This window comes from Nannobrachium achirus (genome assembly GCF_963921795.1).
Source record: "Nannobrachium achirus genome assembly, chromosome: 5".
Taxonomy (NCBI): Eukaryota; Metazoa; Chordata; class Actinopteri; order Myctophiformes; family Myctophidae; genus Nannobrachium; species Nannobrachium achirus.
Genome location: NC_137814.1, coordinates 45,524,385 through 45,547,751, shown reverse-complemented (window position 1 = coordinate 45,547,751; position 23,367 = coordinate 45,524,385). Strand labels below are relative to the sequence as shown.

General features: G+C 43.8%; 1 protein-coding gene across 5 annotated transcripts in view; it reads left to right on the top strand.

The window, feature by feature from the left end:
* Positions 1 to 23,367, top strand: part of LOC308285612 (receptor-type tyrosine-protein phosphatase F) — a 169,239-nt gene that overhangs the window by 21,678 nt on the left and 124,194 nt on the right. For all 5 annotated transcript variants that reach the window (XM_080726423.1, XM_080726426.1, XM_080726424.1 and 2 more), the window contains 2 exons: positions 15,656 to 15,801; positions 17,686 to 17,827. In XM_080726423.1, coding sequence (XP_080582549.1) covers positions 15,656 to 15,801; positions 17,686 to 17,827 — 288 coding nt within the window. The remainder of the gene's footprint in view (positions 1 to 15,655; positions 15,802 to 17,685; positions 17,828 to 23,367) is intronic.

Sequence of the window (23,367 nt, the reverse complement as noted above, 5' to 3'; positions counted from 1 at the left end):
CCAAATTAATTGTGAATACTTAGCCTAGAGAGGTAATTGCTTATGCTTAACCATAGCGGTTGTGAATAGCTCTATGGTTATGGCACTAACTTGCCACGCTTGTTTCCCACTGGGGCTACCTATTCTTTTCTAGTCTACGATAAAATAAATTACCATCCAAAAGGTATTTCTGTTGTATATATGGCATAATGTACTCCGTAGACTACAGGCCATTTTCTAAATTGATTATGCATCGTTCAACCTCAGACTGGAGTGCTGCGGGAGGGGGGGGGGATGGACTCCTCTAAATTAGATTGTGTTTTTAAGTGTCCATATGGTCACCCGGTTCAAAAAAATAAATTTGACGGGTGGAAATTGATTCTTTTTTAATTAAAAGTAACCATATCCACCTTGGAGAACCACTTGGAGAGTAATGCTGTTAGCGCACAGCTGTGGTCCACACACCGATCCGGCAGACGCACCTGTGGTGGGTGCTTGGGGTCTGAGACACTAGAAAATACAGCACAGCACACGAAGAAATACAATAAGGCAGGGGTCTTCAACAGGGGGTCCTCAGAGTTACTACAGGGGGTCCTCCAAATCTTTGAGTGATAGAACGTTTTTTTCTCCTTTTTTATATCAACCACTTGAACCCTTGTGTCCAAATTCTGAGAACTTTAGCCAAAAATAGCTGATCTACAAGCTCACACCGCCTCGCGCTTCTATGTCTGTTTGCATGAGGTTTTTTTCTCCTTTTTTATATCAACCACTTGAACCCTTGTGTCCAAATTCTGAGAACTTTAGCCAAAAATAGCTGATCTACAAGCTCACACCGCCTCGCGCTGCGAGGCGTTGTGAGCTTGTAGATCAGCTATTTTCGGCAAAGAGCTTTGCTGTGGAGCGGCAAAGAGCAGACTAAGTACAGAGTGAAAGGTTACGTTTATTGTATTGATGGCTCAAGTGGTTAAATATCTGAAAACACAAATTGACATGAATCCAAAATACACTGATGATTGTGCTGTCAAACAATGAAACTATATGGAATCTATGAAAAGGTTGTGGGGGTCCCTGCTTCATCTCTCTCTCAACTAAGGGGTCCTTGGTCTGAAAACGTTGAAGACCCCTGCAATAAGGGAAAGGCATCCATGTGGGGGGGGGGGATGTGATGTGATGGAGGAAAACAGCAGAAACAGAGGGGAACAAAGGGGAGAATCTTTCCACGCGCTGCCCCGACGTGTCTGAGTCAGAGCGGTGGATGAGAGGAAGGGGTCGACGGAGGTTAATGATCTGAGATTAATAGTTTAATTAGGAAGCTCAAGAGCAGAGCCAAAAGCAGTGCGCTGACACCCTTCTGCTGTGGCTGCTGGCATCAGATGACACCATACAGTCAGTGGTGTCCTTCCACAAAGGGCAGATGAAGTAATCATCATCATCGTCCAGGACATTTAAGTTCTCTCATTATGGATACTGGCCACTCTACATGTATGGGTATTTGTCCTTACATAAAACAACATACCCTTACATAACATCAACATACAAAGAAACACTATAGCATGAGATCCAGTTGCAGATTTTGGATTTCCCTGAAATAAAAAATTCACATACTTATGTACAGTATGTACTTTAAAAAAAAAAAAGAATTCTCAAAGAACTGAGGAGAAAGTTTACATTTTGTCGCAGGATAGATTTGCCTTCAGTGATATGATATCCGATTGGTCAAAAAACTGCTTCAATATAAGAGCCAATGCATACTCCACTTTTAGGCGGCATTCACACAGGCACATTTTATTGCGATTAAAACGAATCCTGTAACGTATTGTCGGAAAATACACAATGTTTGGGCATGTGTGAAGTCGCATCCGTATTCTTTTTCGAATCAAAGAAACGAATGCAAATCCACAAAAAAACGGTGGTTTCGATTCGCTACAGCAAACGCTTCACTGTTGGTGTGAATCCATCCGTCTCAAATACAGGCAATGAAACATTGTGGTATATAGAGCCATGTGCGGGTTAAATGCATAGTTATATATAAAAGGTTAAATCCCCCTCCAGACCGTCCGCTCTCATTAGATGTATGACCATTAGCCTAAGGTCCATGCTGGCCGCCCCCTCCCCTCATTGATTTAATTTCTGATCACCGCTCCCTCGATCGCGCATAGTGTATTATTTGTGAGGAGTTGCTCGCAGTCAGGCCTAATATACAGTAATATAGGCCGATGTGTGGGTCTCTTGCCCTTGCTCGTGCGCTCTCTCTCTCTCTCGTTCTCTGTGCCAAATCATGTCCAAATGGAGACGCTTTACGCACGGAGCGCAGAAAGAGGGAGCCAGGGAGGGCAAGACGAGGGGCAGAGAGATAGAGAGAGAGAGAGAGAGAGAGAGACGTTAAAGTTCTCCTCTTCGTAGATATTCATATCTTGAATATATTTGCTGTCTGGTTTATTGCTCTGGCCGCCGCTGGTTTTATTTTTTGATCGCCCGTTTCCGACCGCAGATAAATAGGCTAACGCATGCCTGTGCCGCAATTTTGCGGGGGCGGTTACATTGTAAGTTGAACTTGAAGAATTAATAAACATATAGGGAGATGCAGGAGGCATTATTATGAAGCTTGGATACATACATGTCCCGTGGACAGACGTGGACTCGGCGATTCCTTGTTTCGGATGACTCAGTGTGCAGTGTGAGTGCAAACGTATCAATTAAATATGCAAGAATGTGGCAACTTCACCCCTCCCATTCGCACGACTAAACCGAATTATATTATGAGAATGTGGCCTTAGGGACGAATTTATTTCGGTTCGGTTCGGGCAAGCACCGAACAGCCGAATTAATGCCGGTACCCGCATTATAGGTAAATAATATTGTAGTTTAGACAGAGCCGGACCGAAATAAATTTGTCTCTAAAAGTAGAGTATGCATCAGCTCATAGACTCCTGATCTGTGACTTTGTCTCATGGATTATTGATGTCCCACTCTTCACCACTATTCTTTTTATTTATTTTTTATTTTTTGCCTGTCACCATAAAATGTTTACAGAGCATCAGTTTACAGAGCATCATTCTAAGAGCATTCTCCAACCCAGAATACTTAATAACTAAAGTGCTCCCATTTACAACTTCTGGACATGTTACCACGGCTCTATATGTGTTGCTTACTCATCGAGAGTCCTCTAAGGCACATTTACAGGCATTTCAAGTGTACATACAGCCTGTGGACATGGCACAGCATATATAAACTCAGCTGGGTCTCAAGAGGAATCTATCTTGTGTGCAGGCATCCGCCAAGACTTCTGCAAGATTCTAAATCCAAAGCAAAGCCGCAGATAAAGTGCTTCTGGATGCTAGTAAAGCCAGAAGCTGTTTGTTGTCCCCCCCCATGACAGAAGACGTAGGGGGCGGGTCTCCACGGAAGTACTAATCTAGGGGAGGATAACTAATGAGGTTAGCGGGGTCGAACGGGGTCACAGGGTGACTGATGATGACGTAACCCCAAAGTAGGGTCTCTGAGTGGACGGGGAGCCACATCTGCAGCTGAGCCCCCGGGCCTTTTACTCACTTCTCCACTCCTTTCACTCTGCCCCTTGCTGCTCCTTAATACCCAGCCACCCACCCCCTCTGGGGAACACTTAGCATTTCCCCTACACCAGTCGATCAATGACAGGGGCAGAGCCAAGGTGACCGCTGGCCTTTAACCGGTGGCATTTAACTAAGCCGCCCGGCAACTCCCTTCATTCCCCTAACAGACACTCTTTTACAGACTAGTCACCATTTGCATCACAAAGGGTCTCCAGCAGCAGCATACATATTCAAACCACATTCAAAATACAAGTTTTCTGGCTCTTTTCATATTTAGTTTTGCATTCAAGTGGCCCCACTGTTGAGAGTCTATGCTCACAGAGAGACATTCAGATGTCAGCAGTTGGGAGTCCTTCACTGTGTGGAAAAGTAGCTCTCATATTTAATGAGCTCATTTATCATAAATAAGCTAAATGAACACTGGGTATGACTCTGTGTGTAGCCCAGGGGTTGTTTAGATGAGGTCTGCACTTCACTGTGAACATTAATGACTTTGTTTTGTACGATATGCCGATATACATTAGACCCCCCCAGTTCACTGGAGAATGAGAATAAGAATGTGTTCTGCCCATTTTGCAAGGTATTCTGTACCTCAGTTGTTCTTTGACACTTTTATTCCCCAAACAACAAATGATTGTACTTTGTGCTGAGATGGTTAGCTTTGCGATAGGAAAATCGTTAGGCCTTATTGCTCACCCTCATCGAGTTGCCATTGTTATTTCCCCTCAAAATGGTCACTTATGTGATCTTATGAGATTGAACAATGCAGGTGGCTGTTGTTCTTGTCTCGAACAATGGAGATGGTGTTTGAAGAGATTGTCCTCCTAAGTGTCTGCCTTTGTCTCTCCTCTCCCTTTTAAACTCGCCGCCGTAACCATCGGGCTGACAAGGAGAAGCCACAGGTAATGAGTCACGCCAGAATAGACAGGGCGGGCGCCAGTTTAAATACCGCAAGTAATGCAAAACCTCAGGCTTCCCTATCATGTGATACCACTCAGCCCACTCATTACCGTCTAGGCCCACGTCCTTGCCATCAGAAAGGTCCACAAAGGAGCGTTTATCCGACCTGTTTTTTAAACATCTCGTTTTCCCTATGCCCTCCGCACGCACAACGTCACCAAAGTGTATTGGAAACATTCTCTTTCACTGCCTCAACATGATGATGATGGCATAGTCAGTGGAAGAAAGACAAGGGCGGGGTTCCGTCTTGTGAGACACTTCTCTGGTTTCATAATGAGCTTGTGAAGATGAAAGTCATTACATAAATGTTGCTCACACTGGGAGGAGAGGAGCGATGGGTAATTGCACTCAGAGTTTATGTTCTTCTCCACTGTCGTGAATAATTCACTGAAGGCTGGAAGGCCCAGATAGAAAGCCTTTCTTCATGATCCAGAGATGGATTGAAAGTTTGATGTTTCTGACTTTCTTTTTATTTATTCCTCTCTACCCCCCTCCTCCTTCAATAGAGTGTAATTCCCTTTTTACGTCAAACATCTCCATGAGATGGAGTCTAGTTTGATAAAGCTGTATCAAAGGCTTCAGCTACAGACATATCACTCCATAAAATATATTATTTGATGGATTTCACATAGATCCAGTTTAACGATGGCATTATATCTTCTTGTAGTGATGGTGGTGATTTAGATTCAGGTCTCCCCCAATTTGCATACACTCCGAGAGGTGCTTGTTATTTGCGACACAATTTGTAAGGAGAACGACACGCTTAAAATGCTCAGCTGCAAAACAGAGACGAAGACAGTCGCGAACATGATGTTTATTGGTTTAAACAAACAGCCTGAAGTGCAGTTGACTTTATCGTGGTAAATAACTTGCAAAGGAGGCAGCTTTATGTGGAATTAATTGTGAGCAAGTTGCCTGCTAATGGCCTGAAAAGGCTTTAATGGAAGTGTTCCATTAAAACAACCAGTGCTGATACCATCAGACAAATTTCCACTAAGTGTGCTTGTGAAAATGATAACTTACTAATCCATTATTAATAAGAATTAATGGTTTGCACTTTGCCGCGTGCATATCGATCCCTAATACAAGATGCTCATTCTTTTTGCCACAACACTGTCATTTAGCCTACTTCCTGCTGTCTCTGCATTCATTACAAGCCTCTCTTCTCCGAGGCTCCTGTCGAGGTTGATGTGAACACTGTATTATACTGTCTGGGAAAAATGCCATTGCACCGCTAGTGACTGGAGTGTGGCCAAACGGCGTAAAACAATATAATGATAAATATTGTAGTAAGCCTCTTTTCCTTTTTTTTTATCTATCCTCCTAAAACATGACCCCTATGCTCGCCCCCTTTGCACAATGGCTGAAATATGACACATTATTCGGACACATTATTCACATTATTCGGCTATTGAATGCTTTAACCAGTGAAACATAGCAGATATACAAGCTTGTAGATCTGCTATTTTTGAAAAAGTCGTGAAAATGTGTGCAAATCTTTGAATATATGTATTTTCAAAGCGAACGTTTGTAACTCAGATTTTGCTTCTTGGGGGTCCCTGGAACTAGATATTTTGAGATGCGGGGTCCGAATAAATATCAGTTTGGGGGTCCTTCACATGAAAAGGTTTGAGAACCACTGACATAGCAGTCTCTCAAGAACAGGCCATTGCACCGCTAGTGGCTGGAGTTTGGCCAAACGGCGTAAAACAATATAATGATAAATATTGTAGTCTATCTTGTAGTCTAAATATTGTAGTCTTATCTATCCTCCTAAAACATGACCCCTGTGCTCGCCCCCTTTGCACAATGGCTGAAATATGACACATTATTCGGCTGGCTCCTTCCTCATGCAAACACTCGTTCATCACCTCGTCCCGTCCTTGGTGTCAGCAGATGCATGATGGGAAAGGTCACAGGGTAATATGTATGTTGACATATGTTCCCGGTCACCTGTTCCAACACCCCCGGATTTGTTTGGTTAAGACGAAAAGGGCTGTTGCAACACCCCAGTAACTTGGGAGGTCAAGCACTCCCGTGCCTTTCAACATGCCAGTGACCTCTGAACTCACACAAGACTGCCGCAGGCATCAGGTTAACCTGGGAGAAGCCTCCTCCTGCCGGCCCGCCATGCAGGGACGTGCTGGGCCCCTGATTCAGCCTGGAAAAAAGAGTTGTAGACTAGAGGCCCTCATTGCGCGCTATAGAGAGAGATCTCTCTCTATAGCACTGCTGCTACTCAAAGATTTGCCATTTCAGATCATGACAAGTGACAAGCCAGTGGGCCAATTACATGAGTTATATTTCGTCGTTGTCGGGTGGAAACCTTATGTCCAAAACCGTTCGTTTTGTATTTATCATTTTAAAAATGATTTAAACTAGTGAAAACAGCCGATCTACAAGCACACAACGCCTCGCGGTGCGAGGCGTTGTGTGCTTGTAGATCTGCTGTTTTCACTACTTTTGTGCAAACAGTTTAATTTTTACTTTTGTGTGCAAAAAAAAAAAATGTTTTCCTAATGGCCCGGCCTGGACCGGCTGGGAATGAACCGGCCGTTCGGGAGTCGTCCCGATTTTCCCAATGGCCAGCACGTCCCTGCCGCCATGCACACCACAACCCCACTGGCTGTTTGGACTCCCTTGATGCGATCTAACCCAGGGATCTATGCAGATTTGTCGATCGCTCGACTCCCGAACTAATCTGATCGGAGAAGTCAAACAAGAGTGCCTGTGGGGTGTGTGAGAAAACACACCCACTTGTGAATGCGGTGAATGAGCGATATCGGCTGGTGGATAACCTTCGAGACCTGAGGGCGATGACCCCTTTGCAATCAACACTGTTCTTTAGAACAGGTTGGGTGATGCTGCACGGCTCCTTTGCCAGGCGAGAGGTGGAGCAAAAAAAAAAGAAGAGAAATGGTGTCAAATTTGTAGTTGTGAATGTGAGAAATCAAAAGCGTTGGAGTACAGCTTCCTACTGGCAGGAGCTCGCACAGAGGAGACACTGCAAATGTGTTTTTTCTTTATTTTTCCTTTTTTTCCCTCCTTCTTTCTATTTTTTTTTTTTACTACTCGTCGCCGCCATTGTGTTTCATGTGACAGCAGCATGTCTGACAGTCATGAAAATGGGACAGTGGCAGACGGGAGAGAAAAAAAAAAAGACCCCACAACCAAGTCTAGATTTTGCCGCTCTGAGAAAAGAGCTGACAAAACCCACTGGCTTGATATCCTCTCTGCTGCCAGCAAGAGGCAAGACTGATGGAAGAAAATGAACTCTGCAGAGTTTCCCTGTTGGAATAAACGTTGCTGCCCTTTTGGTGCAGCGTGTAAGATCCAGCATTAACCCCCGTCCGCAGAGTCAGGCACTTCAGGGTCACAGCGGGCTTCCTCGGAAAGCTGTTTTTGTGATCGGTGTGCTCAGCTAGATGTGGATTAGCGGACATTGATGGCTCCAAATTTGCCGGCCCCGGAGTCAAAGGTCAACAATCAAAATTCAGTGGGGGAGATATGGGAACCTGTTTAAGAGGATTAATAGCTGTAGGGCTCAGCGAGGGACATTCTTATCCCTATCCTACATTGATCCCCTAAAAAAACATTTCTCCTAACCAAGGGGTTTACCTATTTATGCATTGCTGCCGGTATGTGTGTTTAGTTTCACATGGTCAGACCGTCTTATGTCATCAATTCCAGCGGACAGAGGGTCTGCATGTCCGGCTTTTTCAGGATAGCCCCTGATTGGCTGGGGGGGCTATTGCAGAAGTCCAAGGTTCTACATCATGAAAAGCTTGAAACCTGACATCCTTATTGTGACGCTCACGTCAAAATTGTAATATACAGTACAGTCCTAGAGGTTCAGGCCGTATAGGTGTTACAGGCCCATTTTAACCCATTTAGGCCTAGAATTATTGAATGCTTTAACCAGTGAAAAATAGCAGATATACAAGCTCAGCGCGGCAACGAGTGCCGCGCTGCGAGCTTGTAAATCTGCTATTTTTGAAAAAGTCGTGTGAAAATGTGTGCAAATCTTTGAATATATGTATTTTCAAAGCGAACGTTTGTAACTCAAACTTTGGTTCTGGGGGGTCCCTGGAACTAGGTATTTTGAGTTGGGGGTCCGTGGCCAAATACATATCATTTTGGGGGTCCTTCACATGAAAAGGTTTGAGAACCACTGACATAGCAGTCTCTCAAGAACAGATTAACTGAGCTCCTGTTAAGTGAAAAGGACCCTTTCTTTGACGATGGCTGGCCAGATTGCTGACATAGAAACATAGGTTTTTCAAAAAGTCTTAGAAGGATTCAAAAGACACTTATAGAATCGGGTCACAATTCTAATTTTCAAAATCTTTCAAAAATAGCAGATCTACAAGCTCGCAGCGCGACACTCGGTGCCGCGCTGTGAGCTTGTATATCTGCTATTTTTCAATAGTTAAAGCACAAAATAATGATACACTATAATGTGTACCCGTTCTAAATGGGTAATATAGGATAGGATAAGATTGTGCCCGAGACATGGATATCTATCCAATCATCTGGCTACTGCAAGACTAGGATGTGAGTGCTTTTAATTTGGGGCATGCTTCTATATACCAGTACCTATTTAACGCTCCCTGATCCTGCCTCTTAGCAGGGAAAAGGGGACTCCTACCTCCCTACGTGCACGTCAGTGGAACTGTGTGGACAGATGTTAGCAGGGGCTCTGAGAAGTCAGGATGACGCTAATCAGGTCTTAGGGCGAGCGTAGCATTGGAAGCCATTCCAACACGTCGCTGGGCTCAGACTGTGAGCACACAGACAGGCACTGCTGAGGCCTAATCACAGCCGTGTCATTAGATCACAACTTCCCAGGCTGCTCCCTACATCTGTTGTGAAATCACCTGCTGCTGAACGATAGACAAGACAAGAAGTTTATCACAATCCTGTGCAAATCAGATCCCCAGCTCATGGAGGAAGCCGGGAAGAAAATGTCATTTAAATGTCAGCCATGCTAAGGTAGTGTGAGGGAGGTAGATAGGTCAGATGAGTGTATAGTGTCAGATTGTATGGAGAACTCTCATATAGCACATGCATGGACAAGTAGCCGCTGCAGAGCATGTCGTCGTCGGCACTGTCGGGGAGAAACCTCCTATCTCCAAGTTTCAAATGTGTATGTTTTCTTTCGTAAAGTAAAGCCCTGCTTCACCACACAAGACTTTCGCACACAACTAGAGAAAATAGCAGTAGTACAAACACACAACACCTCGCGATGCTAGGCGTTGTGCGCTTGTGGATCAGCTATTTTCACTATTTTAAATCATTTTTAAAATAATAAACACAAAACAAACGGTTTTGGACATGACACAAGGTTTCCACCCGACAACAACGATATACAACAACGCGTTACCTGTTGGCTTGTGTTCTTTACAGCTACCTGTGTGTGAAGCATTGTATCACCCAAGGGAACAGGAACCTTTCCTCGGCGGTGACAGTGCTGTTATGTGACACATTATGGATTTTGTTGAATGTCTTTGCTTTTTGTACGGTAGCTCTAGGCGTATCAAAACAAAACAACAGCGGTCCGCAAGGAACAGCGCTACAACCACGACAAATTAACTTGTATATTTGATAACAGGCTGCAGACCTTAGGGTGTGGTTATTAATCCACTAATCACATATTTTTGCAAGTAATGAATGTTATTAGGCCCTCCTAGCTTTCAGTCACTTTGACAGCATGACAACATCGAAGGAATTCCCGTTGGACCTCGCCGCTACAAACTTGACAAGTGCCACCGCGTGCAACCTTAATCGCTGCAATGCAAAACTCTGGTTCTGATTAATCTGACACAATTATTGACTCAGGCAATTTGTGTGTTAGCATAAATATAGCTTATAGAATTAGCCTAATCAAATTAATACATACTGTAGATGTTTAGACCGCAGTTGAAGATTGTGAAGGTAGATATATATCGTCACTGTCGGGCAGAAACCTCGTATCTCCAAGTTTCAAATGTGTACGTTTTTTCGCGAAGTAAAGCCCTGCTTCATCAGACAAGGCAGTCGCACAAAAGTAGTGAAAACAGCCGATCTACAAGCACACAACGCCTCGCGGTGCGAGGCGTTGTGTGCTTGTAGATCGGCTGTTTTCACTAGTTTTGTTCATTTTTTTAAATGATAAAAACGAACGGTTTTGGACATACAAGGTTTCCACCCGACAACAACGATATACCGGTATATGTTTTTTCTTTGGATGACAGGCCTGCAGGTGCTGTCTCTACTTGGACGGTGGTAGTGGGTCAAGGGGATAAAACCATGGCTGCAGGATGTTGTGCTGTTGTTATCTCATGGACTGTGTGCTACCGTTGTCGCTCCAGCCACACCACTTCTGCTCTGAACATAGCACGGCACCTCTCAAACTCTGCCATGCACACACACGCACGTTTGCCCACATACACACAGACACACACGCACAGGCACACGTGCACACACACACACACACACACACACACACACACACACATGCACGCACGCACGCACGCACGCACGCACGCACGCACGCACGCACACACTCACACACTCACACACTGACACTCACTTCCACCACCCACATGCCTACAATATCCCGGCTAACTGTGCATGGCTGTAATGCCTGATGAAACTCTGCTGCAGAGATGTCCTAGAGCAAGGACAGCCTCTCTCTCTCTCTCTCATCCTCTCTGTCGCCACCTCATTCGGTCTCTTTATACAGTATATCTCTTCATGCTACTCTCTCTCTCTCTCTCTCTCTCTCTCTCTCTCTCTCTCTCTCTCTCCACTCCTCGTCAGTGGCATTAGTGATGCTGCCAGGCGTAGGTGGGGTTGGGGTGATTTACCTGCCAGCGCATCAAAGGGAAAAACCTCCCCCAACAGCATCAGCCACATCTGACGGTGGTGCTATGTTATGTTAACTAGATATCGATTCCCCCCCCCCCCCCCCCCCACACACACACAGACACCAAACCACAACAGCAGAAACTACAGTACAAGAAAGAAGAAAGGAATCGCATTCCCCCACCTCCCCCATCGAATAACTTCAGAGATTAAACGCAATCTGGCAGCGGTTAGCCAGTAATAAGGAAGTTGTCACACACATGCACACAGCTTGATTTCCCCATACTATGCATATCTGCAACCGTAAATAGGAGAATACAAACAAACGCACGTTGTGTGATATTTTCTTTGTTCCCACCGTAAACCCTCGGTGGGGTGAGGCTGAGACGTGCACTCCGTGCTGTTGGAGGCATAATGGAATCATGGCTGGGCGTGGTGTTCTCTCAAGCACCTGTGTTGTTGTTGTAAAAAGTGAATTTACCTAACAACGACTCAACAGCAGCCACCCTTGACCCTTCTCTCTCTTGTGAAAAACAAAAACAAGAGAACCAAGAAAAAAGGGGGAAAAATACCTGGGGCGTGTATTTTTACATCAAGCTGCCTCGCACTGCAGACAACTCGGGAACTGTTGGTTCCCAAGGTTACTTACTTACAATCCAGCGTTATCTAAATTTTTATTTTATTTATTGTGACATTGTATTGAATTGGCGGAAAATGTCACACCAACATTTCACTGCTGTAACCTGTATGAGTTAGTGACAAATAAAACCTTTTATATAAGGTTAAAAAAAATGTTTTGCTTTTTCATCTGCCTTTATTAATAGTATATATTAGATAGACAGGAAACGGGGAGAGAGAGACCGCAGCAAAGGTCGTCGGGATTGGGCTGTAGTCACGTCTAACCGTTTTGCACAGAGAGGCTATAAAACAAAGACCAGGATGTCCAGGATGCCTATAAAAAAGCCTAGTCCGCCCCTAGATCTGAACTTCTTAATAATAAAAAGACAAGAGAATCCCCAGGAAAACAGGTTTATTTTGTTACTACATACAGCTCTGTAGCAAATCCTATAAAAAGGATAATACAGTCAAATTGGGATCTCATAAGCAGTGACCCTAGTCTCAGGGAAGTCTTTCCTACCCCACCTAAAGTCAGTTTTAAGCGCTACGGGATAGGCTGGTGCCAAGCCATCTCCCTGCTAACAACAAAAAATTTTGCAATCACTGTATGAACATAAAGGAATGTAAGCAATTTACAGACTTTAAGACAAGAAAAATGTATGACATAAAAGCATTTACAGTATCAACTGTAACACTACATTTGTGGTATACCGCTTGTCGTGTCCCTGTGGTTGCTTTTATAAAGGCCGCACAAAGAGACGACTAAAAGACAGAGTTTCGGAGCACAAATATGCTATCAGAAGGCTAGATGGCTAAACATTTTTACAATGTACATAACAGCAATCCAGATAGTCTCAAGGTTGAAGGCCTAGAAACCATCAAAAACAACATTCGAGGGGGTGATCGACTCAAATTATTACTGCAGAGAGAAACTTTCTATATATATCACATGCAAGCCACTGTATATCCAGGATTGAATGAAGAGATTGATTTCAGTCCTTTTCTGTAGTTGTTCTATATACATTTGGACCAGTCTTTTGTTTTGTTTTGTTTTGTTTTGTTTTGTTTTGTTTTGTTTTGTTTTGTTTTGTTTTGTTTTGTTTTCTGGTAGATGAATATCTGATACTTCTGTTCGTTGGTGTAATCTTTTATGTTCAATTCCTTAATTATTTATCTTTTTTGTATGCATTGATTTTTGTTCTGTTTTGTCTTTACACACATGGCTCCCCATTTGTTTTGCATGGCCACCTAGTGGTCACTCTGCATTTGTCTCCATTGTCTGACTTCCTCTCACCTGTCTTGAGGTCTGTAATCTGTATGTGTCTATATAAAGGGGATTTGTTTGTTGAGGGTCATACCCTGAGGAAGGCTCAAAAGAGCCGAAACGCATGGGTGATCCCACTTTTAACCCTTTCTTTCAATTATGATTTAGCCAATACTTATTAAAGGCTTTTTAACATTTAGAAGAGTGCCTTGGTTTTCTCTTTTTCATGATCATTCAGTTCCCCACTAAAGAGCACCTTCACCACTTTTTTCTTTATGCTTCCGAGCGCCCAGTTTTTTTCTTTCTGTCGTCGGGATTGGGATTCGAACTCGCAACAACACTGTCGCTGCAGTGGCGTCAGTTCAGCAAAAGCTAGGGTATGGCAAAGATGGGAGTCCTCATGGATAAGAGAGGCATTACATTTTGTATAACACGGTTATATTGTGAAAATAGCAGATCTACATGCTCACAACGCCTCATGCTGCGAGGCGTCGTGAGCATGTAGATCTGCTATTTTCACAATGTCTAAAAATGAAAATGAATTTTGGCCGTTTTTTACACAGGTTTCTCAGGTTTCTTGGTCTGGATATGGCAGCCTGGAACGGTTGTTCAAGTGAGGCTAAACTTGGCATGTTAGTAAATGTGCCACAATTAACAATAATGCATTGCACCTGTGCAGCTGACCTGCGGAACCTGAGAATATACCATTTTGTCAAGATGGGGAGAAGAAGAGAATAGTTAAAGTGACCATTTTGTTACATTTTGCATTTGTAGTTATTTTAACAACATAATAACCAGCGCACATAGACAAAGAGACATTCATGGATTTATATTTAAAAGTAACTTTTATTTCCCCCCCTGGACCCAGGGTATGGCAGCTGCATACCCCTGCCATACCCAATTGACGCCCCTGTGTCGCTGTCTAGGCAGCCAATGTGCCCGGACCACAAGGCCAGTGGTCCGTCCGGGCCATAAAGTCCTCTTGATGCTTGATCATAGAAAAACATGGCAGGCAGACTTGTTTTAGGTTTAGCCTGGTAAACCATCTCGGCCGTACGTGAATTCACATTATCATGCGCTTGGGGCAGACCAGTCTGCAGAAGACACACAATGATGTGAATTAACACGGTTTACCAGGCTGGGTACATAGTACGATGTTTTACTGTGGGTGGGGGAGTGTCTATGTATGGAGGGTGTGGGCCAGCATGCGGCTCTTAAAAGATTGGTCATGTTACACAACAAAGTAACTATGAAGTCTATGGCAGTGTCTTGCATTGTCGTATGAAGTATATTGTCGTGGTCGGGTGGAAACTTGTCCAAAACCTTTATTTTTTGTTATTTTAAAAAACGATTTCAAATAGTGAGAATAACCGATCTACAAGCACACAACGAAGGGCCTTTAATTTATGAAAAAAACATACAAATGTGAAACTTGGGAGATACAAGGTTTCTGACTGACAGTGACGATATGGCAATGTCCTGCAGTGTTTTACACCGAACATACTGGTAGCAGTGTTGTGAGCTTGTAGATCGGCTATGTTTGGCATAACTTTCTCCCATCAGTGGCTTACATACACAGTAAAAGCCTCTATGTTCATGTATCCCTGAGATTAGCACTGTACAAATCAGAAATATTATTTTGTCAACCTTTGTCACTAAGAAGAACACTACAAGTCATCTCCAACCATCAAGCTCACATACAGATTGGCTAAAACAATGTTTTATTCATTAAAAGATGTTCTGGATTTTTGCTTTTACAATTTACTCTGTACAGTCACTGACGAACCCAAAATACACTGCTGCTTTACGATTTTCTTTTCCTTTGTTAGGTAGATTGATTTTTTGAAAATGGAAAAGTATTTCTAAAATTATGATGTCAGGTTTTTCTTCACACACAAAACCCTTTGAACGATATTCAGCTCTGGCCTCTTCTTAATTTCCCCCTCTTATTCTCGCTGTGCTTTTTCCCCATCCTCTTCTTAATCTTGGAACCAGTCTTCAGTATATGTCCCTTGTACGAGTAATGCAGCGTGCGGTAATGCGAGTCCTTATCTCGTCTTTGCCCTCAGGTCGAATGTAGCACCCACGCTTTGCAATAGATTAGAGTTCAACTACGGTTGGTGGAAATGTGTCCGTTTCCAGGCGCTGTGTAGAAGTGGAGGTGAGAAATTGGTCATGATGCGCAGGCAGGCAGGCTGCACACACAAAGGCAGCAGCTTTTCTGCTATGATGCAACTATAGCTGCAGTCAGTGACACAGTGGATGTGGAGATTTGTTAATGCAAGCCTTTGTTGTGCACTGATTAATCACTGCATGATAACCAGTTTTTACATGGTTAGGCTATGTCATATGTTTGCTATGTTATAATAGTCGCTAACATCCAGCTCTCCTCTCCTCTCCCTTTTTTTCTTGTCAGGTTCGCCAAACTTTGTCAAATCGCCCGAGGACCAGACGGGCATCTCGGGTGGGGTTGCCTCCTTCGTGTGCCAGGCTTCTGGGGAGCCCAAGCCCAGAATCACCTGGATGAAGAAGGGCAAGAAAGTCAGCTCCCAGCGGTTTGAGGTGGGTGGGAGGTCTCTCTCTCTCTCTCTCTCTCTCTCTCTCTCTCTCTCTCTCTCTCTCTCTCTCTCTCTTATGCACGAAGAAGTAGATTTACAGTAGGCATGCACACACACATGCACGCGCACACACATGCACATATACCACACACAGGCAGAGAGTACACAATCAATCGTCCTGTTATTGAGTATCACACCAACTCTCTTCTCTTCTCCGAGCAAGTCCAGACAGCAAGACCCCCCCCCCCCCACCCTCTTTAATCTTCTTCCATCTTGATTCATGTAGTCTCTACCCTCACCCTTCCTCTCCACCTCCCCCACTGCACTCCACCATCTCTGGCCATACATCCCCTTGATGTTTACTCTTATCTCAGCAACTCCCTCACCCCGCCCCCCCCCCCCCCCCCCCCCCCCCTACATCACCTCTTTGAAACCTACATGAAGAGTAGGGGAATGCCTTTGGTAGGATCACACACAGGCAGCACCTCGAGGAGAGGGTTTCCTTTGTAATGTTATTCAGCCGCTGGTGCTCAGGGAAAGGAGGATCATTTTAGTTTTCCCCCACCACAACCTCAACCTCGCTTTGTTCAACCGCGGGGTGCTAGCACGGGTCGCACGCCGCAATTCATTGTAAAACAGGCTCTTCCAGCAATGTTTCTTTGTGTTCCAGAATTTTGGCTTTGTGAAGGAACGTTGCTATAAATTAAAGTTACTTTCATCTCTTACTTGGTTTTCTTTCCTTGAGGGTTTCTTTCTTTGCTGGCAGAGGCTGAATGAACAGAGAGAATAAACTGACCTACGCAGCACAATCCTGAGTGTTAGTTTAACTATGAGATTCAGACTTTTGGAATTTGCCGGACTGGAGAAGGGTGTAGTACCCACGGCGCAGTGGCTGGTGAGAGGATTAGGCTTAATAGTATTGTCAGTCAAATAGGGCTGGTACACTCTTGAGTATGCTTCAAATACACTGGACTATGAAAGTCCATGGACATTCTTCCGGACTTTCCATCCGTGTACATGTCTACTGCCTGTTTAAACAATGTACTGTATACTGTATGATCCTTAACACAGCGGGTGCCCACGAGGTGTCTACGCGACAATTTCTTTGATGTCGCTGGAGGCCCACGACGCGTTGGAAGCGTTTACTGTAATTACAGTATAACTTTATATCTCACCGTTAGGTCGGGGCTACGCCTGGATGTAGCCCATTAGCCGCTAGTCGCTTCGAGTCGACGCTGAGAGCATCGCGCGGCCGTTTTTCTCCGTATACTCCAATGCATTTCCCCATCTTTAAAGCCCTTTATCTCCGATGTTTGTGTTATGGCTAAAACTGTGGCCGCGTGCGGCAAAATGTCCAAATTTTGATCGGCAGTGAACAGCTATGATCAACACTAGCCCATACAGTAAGTTACACAATAACATCCTGTCTGCGCTCATGTGACCAAGTGACGTCATCACACATGCATTGACGCAACAGGGCCTCGTATTCTTCTATGGAAGTGCTATGGGGGCACTCAGAGGGGATGACTGGCGCCACCTGGTGGGCAGTCGATGTGTTAAGAAACAGTTTCATGAGCCAAGACAAACCTGGCAGCATGTGTAATAATCTACAGTTCCCTCTGAGGTCCAAATATGAACAAGAACACCTCTCGGAACCGTTTGAAAAATTAAATAAAATAAAAAATAAGCCAAAGGTTTAGCAAGTAAAGGTTTCACCAACAAACACATCAGGCATGTACGTATTCTTCTCCCATTTGACGACCACTTGTTCATCCCCTCCACACGAGCCATTTCAATTGTGCAAAAGATGGCATTTACTGGGTAAAATAAACCAACAGATCTACCATAAAGTAAAATTACCCCCCTCCCCCTTCTTTGGCCCTGTCAGGTGATTGAGTTTGACGACGGTGCAGGTTCAGTGCTGCGGATCCAGCCTCTACGCACGCACAGGGACGAGGCCATTTATGAGTGTACAGCCAGCAACTCGTTGGGCGAGATCAACAACAGTGCCAAACTCACTGTGCTTGAAGGTAAGATAAATCTATCTAGATTCTATGTATTTGTATGTACTGTATGTCTCCACCTTAGGGTGACCATATTTTCAGCCGCTCAAACCGGGACGCGAACCACTGTTGCCTAAAACCGGGACCCTCAAAGCAATGCGCATGTTACCGTTCTCTAACATTCGTGCACGCGCACATACACAACACAGAGTTGCATACAGGCAGAGAGTGATTGACAAACAGTCTCAGCGTTGAATTCAGACACGCAATGAATTTGTTATTTGTCTATGCAACCACTGAAAACAGCTACTATTATTTTAATTCTGGCGAAAACCGGGACAATTTTGTAGTGAATGTTGAAAACTAGGACATATTAGTGTTTTAGAGATATTTGTCGGGACACCGGGACACGCAGCTTGAAAACATGACAGTCCCGTTCCGGCTAAACCGGGACGTCTGGTCACCCTACTCCACCTACCTATCTACACACTCATCAGGGTTAATTTATCCATATGTGACTCTTGAGATGTAACTAATGTGCTAATGTAACCAAATGGACCTGGTTCTATTTGTACATTGGCAGAGTTAAATTAAAACTGTCACTGAGGATCACACTGCATGTTAAATAGATAGATAGATAGATACCTTTATTATCCCAAGGGGGAAATTCAGTTGTCCAGAAGTAGCACAGCAGTATACAGTTATTTACAAAGTTACAGAGACGTAAGAAAAGAAAGATAAGAGGGAAAAAAACAAAAACAAAGACAAGAGCAGTACAGTACCAATAAAGAGAAGGTGCATCAATATAGGGGGCGAATAATATATAAGTATATATACATAAAGTGTCTTGCAAAAGAGACCATAGCAGTCAATGCTAGTTAGTGCAAACAAGTATCTCACTGTCATTGTTAAACAAAGCAAAAATACTCAGAAACTACCAACACTAACAACCTAATAGTGCAGTGTCAAAAATCAGTGCGAAAAAAGAAGAAACTAGGAAGCGTGTCACCGCAAGGCGCACATGAGCACTCTTCCTGGAAGGTCCTTAGAGGTCAAAGTCAATACAGCAATAGTTCCTTAGAGGTCAAAGTCAATACAGCAATGGTTCCGTAAGTCTAAGTTAGGATCTCTAAGTTAAATCTCTCTCTCTAGCTCTCTCTCTTCCTGTGCAGTGTGCATAATGCAAAGCCCTGGTCCTAATGTGACTCATGAGAGCGTTCTTTACCCCTCCCACACTCTCACTCTGTCTTTCTCCACTCTCTGCAGTTAGAATGTGTTAAAACAATAATAATAATACTGTTACAAATATAAAGCTGTAAAATGAAAGTTGAGATGACACGGTGACAGGTGAACCTCACTGTAAGACTCCTACTTTAACACTCTCTGCCTTCCAAACGAAATCTTTCCGTAGCCTGGTCGCAGCCCCCACTACCTCAAACATAGCTTTTGCTCACTGTTTCACATAATGTTAATCTATGTGAATCTCACCAGTCATCTTACAGCTTGCACCAGGACAAGTACATTTTGTTTGTTTGTTTGTTGTATTCTTTGGGCTTTTGTTGTGGGGTGTTGTCATGTGGACATTTTCGCTTTATTCCGAGCCACACATGGTACACTTCCCATGCAACATGACCTCATGGGTCATGTTGCATTCTATTCATGTTGCATTATTGAGGTTAAGGTTAAGCTCTGTTACTGTGATTACTGATTAGGCTTGCGCATGGTTGCTTTGGTTAGGGTTTGGGTTAGACTTTGTTGAGTCAGTATGGTCTGCATTTGATTTGCATATATCATACAAAAAAGGTGAATTTTCTTCATATCTAGTATATCTACAAATTTGCAATGAGGCCAAACAGAATTTTCAGTCTTTATTGTATGCAGTGTTATCATGACGGCTTCAGTGTTGTGTGATGGGCTAGGGAAAATGGTGATATATATTTTTTTCTGTTAACTTACCGGTATTTCACAGGAATGCGTAGGGGGTTACCTACAGTAGCGTGCCTGCAAGCTAGATTGACCCTGCGCAGACATCTCTTAGTCGACTTGAATACGTGCAATTTAACCAGAGAGAGGTCCTGTCCTGAAAGAAATTGCACCCACGGACCCCCGCCCCCTAATTGATTGTAATTTTGTCTTGTGGGCGCGAGTCACGGCAGGAGTTGATTTCATTAGACGCCGAGGAGAGAAAAGAAAAGGTTGTGTTGTGTGAAGTTAGCCAGCGGGAGGATTAGAACCATCCGTAGCCATCCATTACAGCACCGTTAAAACGGATCCAGTTTCTGTGCAAACACTGGCCTCACTCTAGAATCCTATCTTTCTCACACACCCCACCAGGGGCGTCACAAGGGGGGGGGGAGTGGGACTGAGTTACCAGGGCCCAAGGTGGAGGGGCCTTAATTATTTTATACTTTAGCTATTGAAAAATAGCAGATATACAAGGTCACAGCATGGCACCAAGTGCCGCGCTGCAAGCTTGTAGATCTGCTATTTCTGAAAAGTTTTGAAAATGTGTGCAAATCTTTGAATATATGTATTTTTTAACCGAACATTTGTAACTAAAATCTTTATTCTGGGGGGTCCCTGGAACTAAATATTTTGAGATGGGGGTCCGTGGCCAAAGACATATCATTTTGGGGGTCCTTCACGTGAAAAGGTTTGAGCACCACTGACATAGAAACATAGGTTTTTCGAAAAACCTTAGAAGAATTTGAAATATTCAAAAAATGTTCTTGATTTTTCAAAAATAGCAGATCTACAAGCTCGCAACGTGGCACCGAGTGCCGCGCTGTGAGCTTGTAGATCTGCTATTTTTCAATAGCTAAAGCACAAAATGTGAGTGGATCCTTGTACCCAGGGCCCAGAATTTGGTGTGACACTCCTGCACCCCACCCCTCCTGCTGCTCGTATACGTTTTTCCCTGTGTTCACACTGATTTGATGATATCATCAGCCTAAGATTGCGTAATCTTGCCGAAGGGGCTCTTCTTCTGCGGCATACAGAATCGCTTTCTTGAAAAGAACGGGAAAGAAAAAAGAAACCCTCCATTTTCCTCCCACTCCACACAGAGTGAGTGGCGTGAGGAATGCGGTTGTGCGCGTGCACAAACAAAACAGTGTCAACAAGACGTGGAACACATGAATGGAAATTAGATTAATCACCATCAGTGCCGGGGCACAGCAGTGTCTGTGCGCAGGGTTCCGCTCGCTTGTCCAACACGGACGAGTGTCTGGCTGAGCCGCCAGCAACTGATCTTGTGAACATGCGAGGTATATTAACATCTGAGTCCTCTCTCTCTCTCTCTCCTTCTCTCTCTCACCTCCTCTCTCTATTTCACACTGGGATTCTGTCACTGTGTTAATTGTCCCAGGCTCGCAAGTTGTTCCCCAGAGCCACAATCACAGGTCGATTAGTCTGAGTTCTTTTCGCCAAAAAAAGACGTGTAGGAATGCGACTGATTCCAGACACTACAAAAATAAAAATAAAACGCTTCAAAGCTGCCCAGTGTTTGTAGTGGAATGAACTGGAGTGCAGCTCTAACTCTGGCATGGTTGAGGACTCCATTCACATACAGTTGCATGCACTCTCCGTAATGTTACGGCGCTTTGGATGGACGCGTCCAGAAAATGGTGTATATACTGTATGTGTTCACTGTCAAGGAACTGCACATTCCGTAGAACACAGAGTACGGTTCAGCGTATTGAATGAAAGTGGCTTTGCTGTGGATTTTTATGGCCTGTGCTGTAATGTACTGGACTGGACTTCTTTCAGCACTAATGCCCACTTGCACGCACACATGCACAAACATGTACCGTAATTGCCAGACTATAAGCCGTGGCCTTTTCCCCATGTTTTGAACCATGCGGCTTATACAACGGTGCGGCTTATATAGAGATTTTTACAGCTAACGGCCAGTTAGTTATTTTTACAATGGTCTTTAACAAGAATTATATATAGATTTTTACAGCTAACAGCCACCAGGCGCGCACTAGCAGGAAGCAGGAAGGACACCTGCGGCTTATAGTCAGGTGCGGCTTATATATGTAAACATTTGTTTTTTGTTTTAAATTTAGCTGGTGCGGCTTATAGTCCAGCAATTACGGTACTTGTGCACAGTCACGCACGCACATGCACACACACATACACATACGGTATGCACGCACACACTGTCGCACACACACACGAGCAATTTTGTCTGTCAAACTTTATTTTTAGACTATTGTTTGTGGCCCAGTGATACGTCAAGTCCATATCAAGTGCGGGGAGGGGATGGCCTGCGGCGGTGAACATAAGGTGATTGATGATCACACTCCCTAATGACTCCACAAGAGCCAAGCGTGCCATCAGCACTGTTCTCTGTACCGACAGGAGCAACACAAAATACTTTATCTATCTATGAATGCACGAAATGTATGCATGGACATTTCCCCCCCCCCATATCTTGAGACCCGCTCGACCGCTTCACTTCCGAGGGAGTGAAGCACTGAGTGAGAAGTCAGTTGAATCGGCGGGTTCTCAAAAATATAGATACATTTGCAATATTGACAGGGTTCCCAGGGTCATGACATTCCTGGAAATATTTTTAAATTAGAAAAATATTTTTCCAGTACTGGAAAAGTTTTGGAATTTATCAAGGGTCCTGGAAGCTCCTGGAGAAAATAGCTATGCATTGTCTTTGGTTATTGATTTTGTTAATACCTCTGAAATGACAAATTAAACATGGGCCAATTTGTCAAATATTAGAGGCAGAAATTGTGAAGATAGCCCATCTACATGCTCACAACGCCTCGCAACACAATAGAACCGTGTTATACAAAATTCCTCAACTCTTAGTGCTCGTCAGGGTGCCGGGTCCCCAGTTAAAACATGATTATTTCGGGGGTCACGGCCTGAAAAGGTTGAGAACCACTGGCATACACTACCTGTCTTTGGGCATTGCGCATAGGAGTAAGCAACCTGTTATTGAGCTGAATTATTGTTAATAGTCCTGGAAATTGGGTTAAATATTCAGGAAAGGTTTTGGAAAAGTTTTGGAAATTAATTGGTAAAAATGTGTGGGAACCCTGTATTGAATACCCTGATGTCATCAACATGACATCCTAATACTGAAGTCTTAGGCTGGCCTGGACTCAATATTTGGGCATGACTGACATGGAACTCAATATATGCCATATATGGGCATATAAAGGACACAGAAAAAGACAATACAACAGTTACTCATTATATGAAAGGCCGCTGACTTTATTGCGTTATATGATATCAACGTAATAAACTGATATGCTGTACATTGATTGGATACAACTTGTATGCAATGTAGGCTATATGTTAATTATCAATAAAGAGGTCAAAGTCAAAGCTTGAGTTTTGTTTATAGTGACTAAGTAAGTGACTAAATAATTAGAAAACAGGAGCTCTCCATTTGCTAAACAGTGCAAACAGGGCTTCTTATGGAAGCATGGTTTTACTCAGACAGAAGTGAAATAAATTGTTTATACTTTGCATACTGTACGCTGTTATTTGCCAAGGAAATGTGTTATTTTATTAAGCGGAAAAACAACAACAAGAAAACA